Genomic DNA, 9,183 nt, shown 5'->3' on the forward strand with positions numbered 1-9,183 from the left:
ACTTTATTACCTATCGTGTGTGTGTCTGTATGTTGGTCACACTTAGGTGCATTTCCTCTTTCATTTAAACAAAAGCAAGTGTGAGTTTAGAAATGATTTTTTTTCCTTTGTGATTTTGATTTTGAAAAAAAAAGTGAAAACAAAAACAAAAACAAAAATCAATGTGAAATCCAACACAACTTTGTGTGGTCTATATTTCTATGTTGGGAGGTGCACATGACTTTTGTTTTGCAATTGATTTTTTGTGTGTTTTGATTAAATTGTTGTAGTAAGTGCATGTCACAAGTGAGGTGAGTCTTGAAGGCCTTGCCTCTCTTGTTTTAAATATAGAATCAAGAATTGAATTGTAGCCACAGTCATTTGTGGATACACATGTGGATCTTCTGAACCCAAAGAGTGGTGCACATAGACAGCTGGAAGTGGGCATCAAATGCCAGCTGTCAGAAAGAGGTGGACGCTGCTATGTCGTCATTCACGTGCAGCTGCTACGTCTAAGGAGCGGTCGTCATCATCTTTCTTGGTGCCGTCCTGATCAGTTCTTGCTTGGTGATCCTCGCTGAGGTTGCAGCTATCAGGTTTGTTGTTCTTGAGGTTGAACTCTGTTGAATCCTTTCCTTTGGGTGATACTGGTTGTGAACAAACTCCCCATTTGACAGTCACGTGAGAACAATATAATTATTCTATACTTATGTTGTCAGGGTGAGGGGTGGAGAGGAGTTGCGTATGGGGATGCTAAAGGCCATCTGGACGGCTCACTCACCTCAGATGGCTTGCTGAAAAAAGCAATGATACTTTTGAGATTTATCACTGAGGTACTGTTCAGTGATCCTTTGAAGATTCGAGTCTGTACATGAGCATCAGACAAAACAGCAGGGAAGGTTATGCTCCAACAGTGAAGATTAAGCAAAAATGATATGACTGAAAGTCAAAGGAAAACGATCAGGGAGAACAAAGTATTTTTCACTCAAACTGTACAACTGGTAATATCGCAAATGTTCTGAAATCACATGTAGGTTTCAAGAAATTACACAAAGAAGATTAACAAGGATTTTTATGAATGTACAAACTTGTTTTTGATTTCATGAGAGCACCCACCCCCTGGTTTTATTACAACGTAATACGGTACGTGCAAGTGAGTCAGTGACAGTCTGGGCAACATTGTGAAGGTCAAGGTCTGTAGATGACCATGAAGAGCAAGGTAGCCAACCCAGCGCAGGCAGAACTCACGATGAGGGGGGCTCCATCATAGTTGGTGAGGGTGATGAGGGGTCCGCTGACCATAAACACTGTGCAGTAGTTGAGCGGTACCATAGAACCCAAGATGGCCATCAGCCTTCCCGTCTCTGACTGGCCGTGGCCACAGTGCTCCTGAAATGAATACCATGAATAAAACAGGCCGTATTTCTTTCACTCCCTGGACAGATTATATACACGCAACAAAACGAACTTGTGAATTTAATCATTTTCACCTTCATTATTGTCATTGCCTTACTTTGGTCACTTATAGGGCTCCTCACAGGTATGTCAGTCTCAAAACGATTGATTATGTCTCAAATCTATTTATAGCAGTGGCTCATGCACATGCTTATCGTTAAGGTAAGTTGGTAAAAAAAAAAAAGAAGAAAAGGATCCACCCAGTTTGTACTTCAGCAGTTTTCAGTTACCTGGTACATACCTGTTTTTGCGCATAGTCGTTGGCGATGATGTAAGGCACAGAGAAGAACGCAGATCGCTGGAAGCTGTACAGCACACAGCACACGTAGAACGCTGCCAGCTGTTTGGTCAGTGCCAGACACAGAACGGCTGCTGCCATCAGCCCGTGGGACAAACAGAAGTCCACCTTCATACCTGCAATCACCCAGATTCACACACATTGTATACACACACAGCATGCACGTGTCCACGTACAAAAGAAATTCTGATTGCTTGATACAATATATTGTAGACTGTCATCTAACCATAGGTAAATACTGTCCTTGACTGTCTGAAATACATTAGATATCTAAATGTAATGGACCTATCCAGAGATACATGAAAAGAACTAGACTTTATATGAGAAGAGTAATTACAGCAGTTCATGACGAGAACATCCATTACAAATTCAACATGTCCTGCACAGTATTAAAAACTGATTCAACCTAATATGCAGACTGTGCTCAGGACCAGCCCGGCCATCAATATGTATCTTATATGTCTTAAGAGAGTCTCCAGAGAGCAAGGGAAGACAGCCACAAAATCTGGGACATTTTTTTTCTGTATTGGTGATGGATGAAGATGATGGTGATGGAAGTCCATCTGGGTTCGGAACCACGTGACAAGACTATAGCAATTACATCCTTTCACAATCCCAGTATCAAGCAGACACAAAAGATGCAGACACCTGCAGTATTGGTCATGGAATTTGAGCTTCAGCAGCGTCATAGATGTTGCGCTGGCAGTGTGGTATTGACGCATCTAAATTGCAAACATTGGGCAGGTGAGTCCAGAGAGCCTCATGGAGTGTTTCACATGCTAAGTAGGCCTCAGAGGAAGTCTGAGCCATCATTCTTGCTTTTTGTTTAGCATTTGCTTGGCTTGCTCGACGGTGTTTTCAGCTGGGCCATTGGACTCATGGTGGTAAGACTTCTTGTGACGTGCATAAAGTTCAATTCCTTTTTGAACAGCTCAAACATATGACTCACAAACTGTCTGCCATTATCTGTCATGAGGTTCTCAGGTATGCCATGGGTTGCAAACAGATGCTCCATTTTCCCAACAATGGTGCATGGAGAAGTGACAGAAAGGTTGTCAAACCACCCAGAATACATCACCAGGGTACCGTTGAGTGTTCCAGTAAAATATATCAGCTCTTAGTGTTGCCCGGAGCAGGTTTGGGACAGGCTGGTAACCAAGGCTTAATTCAGGAGGTGAGTTTCTTTGCTGTTGCAATTTGATGTACAGTGTTCTTGATGTCCCGATGCGTCTTGGGTCAGAAAAGCTGCCAAGAGCATTCATCATCCATGTGGCCCTGTGCACAACAGCAATGTATGTTGTTCATAGTGCTGTAGGAAACACGGCCTACTCGCCTTTCGGGATGATGTCATTCTCGAACACGAATGCATAACGGAACAAAAATTCAAGTTTCACTTCAGGAGGGATGCTTCTCTCATGCTCAGACCACGCTTCCTTGATGTTCTTGTCAGCTCCTGCATGGTCCTGTTGACAAGTGTCTCTTGCTAGAGTTCTATCACCTCTGCCAATGAGAATGACAGTACAGTCATAACGTCATATTTATAACGAGCCTCTTCTAGATCTAAAACCAGTCAGCCCGTCAATCCAACCAAACAACCAACTGACCAACCAACCAACCAACCAGTCAGCCTGCTGCTAACAGTCTGCCAGGAACGGTGCAAGCATATTTAACAAGTAAAGTTACAGCATTGTAATACAGAATACCGGATTACCCCAGAAAGCCAGAAGCTTGCCGTGTACACAGTTGACAAGGAAATAACTGCAGTAAAAAGCGAACAACCCTGCACCTGCCAAACGCAAACCTTCTTCGTACTGCTTATATTCGGCACTGTCATGTGGTGCGTTAGGGTCTCCACCCATCACCGCCTTCCCCATAAAGTCCGTCACATACATATTATAGGCATAGAGCATTGACATTCCCAAGTACGCAGCCACACAGGCAGTGATAAAATTGACTTTGTGTTTGTTCCATCTACTCTGCTCCGAAGCCAGAAATTCCGATTTTTGCTGGGCAACTTCTGATGACAGCTGTGGAGACGACGATCTCTGATAAACAGTGGAATGATGCAAAATGTTCAAATGTTCAAACGTCGAACTGTACGACAACTGAAGCGACCTTTCTTTCTCGGATACAAGCGGCTTTGTCGCTGACAAAACACTTTCTTCAAAAGTGTCCAACTCATCGACTGTCCTTTCCTCTCGTCTCCCAAAACTGGTTTCCTCGCTGCAAAGATTTCTATCATGCCTGTCATCGTCGTTTTGCGGGCTTCGTTCGTCAGAACCGAAAGTACCGTAACAGGCTATTTGTTCAGACTCGGTTCCGTCTTCGTGAAGTGGTGTGAAGGCGGGTGGACGGAGCGTGGGTGTGCCGAGAAGGGCCGTAGTGACGGTGGATGTTACGGTGACCAACAGGACCAGACCACACACAAGGAGCTGGACGGTTGTTTGAGCTACCACAGATCTGGACAGAGGACACAATGAAATGATGTAATCATCGTGTTGGGCAGACAGGTGATGGCAATGTTCCTCACTCATTCTTAAATACACACACACACACACACACATCTACACACACACACACACACTCACACACACATATCTACACACACACACACACACACACACACACACACACACACACACACAGGGCAAACAAAATGCCATTTGGATTTAGTGATCATGTTTTTTTCCAACTGTTGAATGCTGGTCATGGAGCGCCCTTTCTTTCTCCCAGCACATCAACACACCACACCTTCTTCATTGGTGTTTTCTTTTCAACAGAATTTTAAGTTAACATGTCCATGGGTTTCCAAGATATGGACATTTTTTCATCCACATTAAATTTTCCAGAAATGTGTAATGTCTGTTTTTTTCATGGCCTGGGGCAATAGACAGTGTGTGTGTTTTACTGTGCACATACATACAGTTATGCTACATATTATATACATAACACAATTAACGAAGCGAAAAGGGAAATACATCCAAACATACCAGTGTTTCATCCACCGTTTGAAGCAGTTCTTTTTTTCTGTCTGTTTGATGATTTAAGCAAACGGAAATCGATACAATTCCTTTAAATAAACGGCAACTGTGATCAGTTAGTAAATACGAACGAGTAAATGCAAACTTGTGAGCGAATGTCAGAATGAGACTGAAACAGAGAGAGGGGGAAACAGAGAGACAAGGCAGACCAAAATAAAGAGATGAGACAAAAGAAAATGCATGACAAAAAAGCAACACCCAAAACGTAACATTCACAAGGCCAAACTAAAGATGCTGAAGTGCAAACGCATTGTCAAGACGTGGACTCAATCACATATCTTGGTAGTTCATAAAAAGAAAAGATAGCTTAAATACGTATTCATTTGAAAAAAAAAATCTAAAAAAGAGAAAATAATAAAATACCTAAGATCGGGAATTCCAGAGAACTAGGAATCAAAACAGCCAGGCAGACAGAGAGACAAAGAGAGAACTTGTGCATATTCTCTCACCCGTCCTCAGCTCCCCAGCCAAACAGCTGCGAGAGGTCCAGCAGACCCAGAGTGTTGGTGATGCAGCCCCCGAACGCTGCCAGAGCCAGGGACAGCAGCAGCAGCACACTGTGGTCACTCTGACTGCTGCTGGCCAGCACACTGGTCCTGATGCTGGCCTGGTTGACGTCATACCCAATGTCCATCAGAGCGAATCCGCTCAGACCAAGCAACGCTGTCACTGGCACAGACAACGCGTCTTCGTCGTCCAGGGAGCTGTCTCTTCTCGCTGCAGAATGGTCAGTTACAGCCGTCACCATTGCTGGAAAGTCATCACTGGTCAGGAACGATTCGTTAGTAAATGTGAAATGCGACTGGTTGTCAGCATCTCGCCTGCCAGGGGAGTCAGATTCATCAAAACAAGTTGTTTCGTTTGTTGAGCCAGTACACTGGTCTGCAGAAAGGAGCTTGGAATTGGCCACAACAACCACAACAATACCAAGCATGGTGATAGCTGCAATGAGAGCAACAACTATGGCTTTTCGTTTCTGGTGGTTGGAACCTCTGTCACTGAGACAGCCGGAAAGATTCAGCAGAAGCAAGGCCACAGGCCCAGCGACGATGGGATAGAGAGAGACGTAGGTTACGGGGACTCCTTGGATCTGCAGCAAAGGCACCTGGTAGAGCTGCTGGAATGACACACAGATCTCGTTGCCTGTCATGGCAGCCGCTAACAGTACTTTACGATAGAAAGGCAGCGACCCATCACGGTTCCTTGATCCTGGCGGCTGATTCATTCTGGTTTCTTCTGATGTCTGGTTCCCCAGTAACGGGTATTCTTACTTGTATTTCGATATTGTTAAACATGTACACCGAAACGTACCACACAGATTGAAAAGACACAAATGAATAGTGTACTTGTATCTTTCCCACACAGCCTGAAAATTACAAATGTTACGAAGGGTCTCATTTGCAGTTTGTCTGTTTTGTGTAAGCACGAAATGGGCACGATCAGAATTGGGTTATCCTTATTAACGAAAGCACAAAGGACAAAGCAAAGACGCATGATGTAGGTTATTGATCAATAAAACGTACTAACCAAGGCTTGAACCATAGAGAGACGCACAATTGTTGAATTATATAGCTAATGGCCGGCTTTTAACCAGCGGTTTTTACCCAAGGTTGAGTGTTTTTATGGGTAATTAGGAAAACTGAGACAACACAGGCGAATGTCATCCATTCATGGTTGCGTCTTTGAAAATGTTAGTCACTTGTATACACACTGCAGGTGTCTGTGACTCTCGGACCTAGTTTACACCATGGTTTTGTTGTTGTTATTCCTCCCGAAACCTGGAGGGGGTAAAGCTGGTGTTCTCTTGACCCCCTCCCGGGCGGGTCACTACCTTGTCGTGGTCGGGAGGCTTAGTGGCCAGTGATCGAGCGAGCTATGTCGGCGGTGGCATCAGTGCTTCTGGGGGTTTACTGCTCTGGTCCCAGGTCTTAATTGACAGCCTACATAGCCATTGTAGCTGTTCGGGCTGAATAAGTGGTGGTTTTCGTACTGATGCCCCTGATAGGGCTTCCCATGCCGAATAGGTCGTGAGTGAGGCCCAAACTAAACGTGACCCACTGTCCCTTTCGCTATTCTCTATTCTTCTTTTTACCGCTTCTTTTCTTTTCTGTCCTCAGCTCCCCATCAAGCCTTCTTTTCCACATTCTTTTTTCTCTGTGGCCTTCTTCAGGCCCGCCGTGTTTGCCGTGCGGCGCGACCTGTGATGGAGGGGAATGAGATCCTGGGGATTGAGAGAGCACGCTGCTCTCAACACATCCCTTTGGCTCGGACCTCTCCTAAGACAGGCGGCACACATTGGCCCGTGTGTGTCAGTCGGCTACCCCTTCGTGGGGTTGGGTCAAGACTGGCACTTTGGAGGCTAGCGAGGATAACCCCCGTAGTGCTCGGTTCTCTGTCCCCGGGAGCTGGGAATGATCGGGTGGGAACATGTTGGAGCTAAGCTGTTAGTCGTATATCCCTCCCGAAACCTGGAAGGGGTCAAGCTGGTGTTCCCTTGACCCTGGCCCCTAAGTTGGACCCCATGGTGGGTGGGTAAGGGAGGGATGAATATACAATTAATAAACCATGAATTCCAAACAAACCCCCCCCCCTAAACTTGGCAAAAGAAGGAGACCAGGAACAGACGACTCAGACCCTGATTCGGAGGTTGGTGAGACCTCTGGATTTTGGCCGTCGTGGCTTGTGGTGGAGGGCGCTGATGACGACAAGCCCTTGTCGGCTCTCAGCCCCTTCGCTATCCAGAAGGGCTTCCAATGTCTGGTGGGATCACTGAAATCTATCAAGAGGCTGAGGAGCGGAGCATTTTTGGTGGAGACAGAGTCTAAAAGGCAGACACAGCTTCTGCTCAAGGCGACCACTTTTGTGGATAGGGCGATGAGGGTTTCCCCTCACAAAGGTCTGAACTGTTCAAAGGGGGTTATCAGATGCCCGGAGTTGAGAGGAGTGTCTGAAGCAGAGATCAAGAGCGAGCTGTCCTCTCAGGGAGTGACCGACGTTTACAGGGTGACAGTGAAGAAGGGGTCGGACAGAGTCCCGACCAACACAATTTTCCTCACCTTCTGCTGCCCGAATGTCTCCAAGGACATTCGAGTCAGATACCTGATGGTGAATGTAAGCCTGTACGTGCCGTCCCCTCTAAGATGTTTCAAATGCCAGAAATTTGGACACGTGCGGGACCGATGCAAGGAGGAAGAGGCGTGTGGCACCTGTTCAAAGGCGGCGCACCAGGGCGAATGCGTCAGTCCAGCCCGTTGTGCGAACTGCGGAGGCGGCCACCCGTCCTCATCAAAAGACTGCCCCGCCTGGAGAAAAGAAAAGGAAATCCAGAAGGTGAAGACGGAGAAGAAAATATCATTCTTTGAGGCAAGAAAACAAGTGGAGGCCGTATTGCCTAAGGCGTCTTACGCCTCTGTCGTCAGACCCAGGATGGTGGACGTCGCGGTCCAGACGACGTCCACAGGGACGCAGACGGACGACGTGCCTACCTTGTTAGAACCGTTGACCTTGGGTGGAGGCGCCGTGTCCACCCCTTCCCATCCTGTACGGCGGTCCTCAGAGGCTGCTGGGCGGGAGCGGAAAGCCTCGGGCGGAGGCACGTTGTCCGCCTCCCGTCCCCCCCACCCCCCGGCCCCCCTCGCCCCGCCTCTCATCTGCCTGGCCCTCGGGCTGGCGGGAGTGGCCAGAAACCCCGCGTACCTCCAAAACTCAAGGAGGGGAGGGTTGCGGCCTTGGCGGGATCGGGAAGAGCCGAGGTGGTGGATATTCTGGCTTGGTCGGAATCGGAAAAATTAAATTCCAAAAATAGATACGCGATCTTGACCGACCTTGAGCCACCGCAAGCAGAGGAGCAGGGGGTAGCGATGGAATAGGCTGCTGCTTTATTTTTTTAACCTTTTTAATGGCAGTGATCCACTGGAACATCCGTGGGTTTGTTGTAGTTGCCAATTTCCAGGAACTTCAGCTGCTTTGTCATGCCTTGAAACCTTCAGTGCTGGCGCTGCAGGAGACTCTGCAAAGAGATGGCAAGGTTTTATCTCTCTCTGGTTTTAACTCCATTTTTAAACCTGCTCAACCGAAGCAAGAGGGATTGACGGGAGGTGTCGCTCTTTTTATACGTAAGTCCCTTTTATACAGTACAGTTCCTTTAAGCACCCCTTTACAGGCGGTAGCAGTCAGAGTCACACTTGAGAAAACCATCACTGTCTGCTCTCTGTACCTTCCTCCTTCCGTCCGTGTTCTGAGGCAGGACCTCATAAACCTGGTCGACCAGCTCCCACAACCGTTTCTACTGTTGGGCGACTTCAATGGACACTCCCCGCTCTGGGGAAGTGAGATGACATCAGCCCGGGGTCTTCTCTTGGAAAACCTTCTTTCGGATATGGACTTGTGCTGTCTTAACGACAAGTCACC

At 46.9% G+C, this 9,183-nt stretch overlaps 1 protein-coding gene across 2 annotated transcripts; it reads right to left on the reverse strand.

Annotated features, from left to right (window-relative positions):
* Positions 1 to 315: 315 nt before the first annotated feature.
* LOC143281004 (uncharacterized) lies at positions 316 to 6,168 on the reverse strand. 2 transcript variants are annotated; one of them, XM_076585877.1, is made up of 4 exons: positions 5,223 to 6,168; positions 4,023 to 4,192; positions 1,676 to 1,848; positions 316 to 1,368 (listed from the first exon to the last, which is right to left on the reverse strand). In XM_076585877.1, the coding sequence occupies exons 1-4, from the start codon at positions 5,996 to 5,998 to the stop codon at positions 1,168 to 1,170; spliced, it is 1,320 nt and encodes a 439-aa protein (XP_076441992.1). In that variant the 5' UTR covers positions 5,999 to 6,168; the 3' UTR covers positions 316 to 1,167. The 2 variants fall into 2 exon arrangements, with proteins under 2 accessions (XP_076441992.1, XP_076441991.1); XM_076585876.1 differs by having other exon boundaries at positions 3,444 to 4,192.
* Between the last annotated feature and the right edge of the window lie 3,015 nt (positions 6,169 to 9,183).

This window comes from Babylonia areolata, chromosome 4 (genome assembly GCF_041734735.1).
Source record: "Babylonia areolata isolate BAREFJ2019XMU chromosome 4, ASM4173473v1, whole genome shotgun sequence".
Taxonomy (NCBI): domain Eukaryota; kingdom Metazoa; phylum Mollusca; class Gastropoda; order Neogastropoda; family Buccinidae; genus Babylonia; species Babylonia areolata.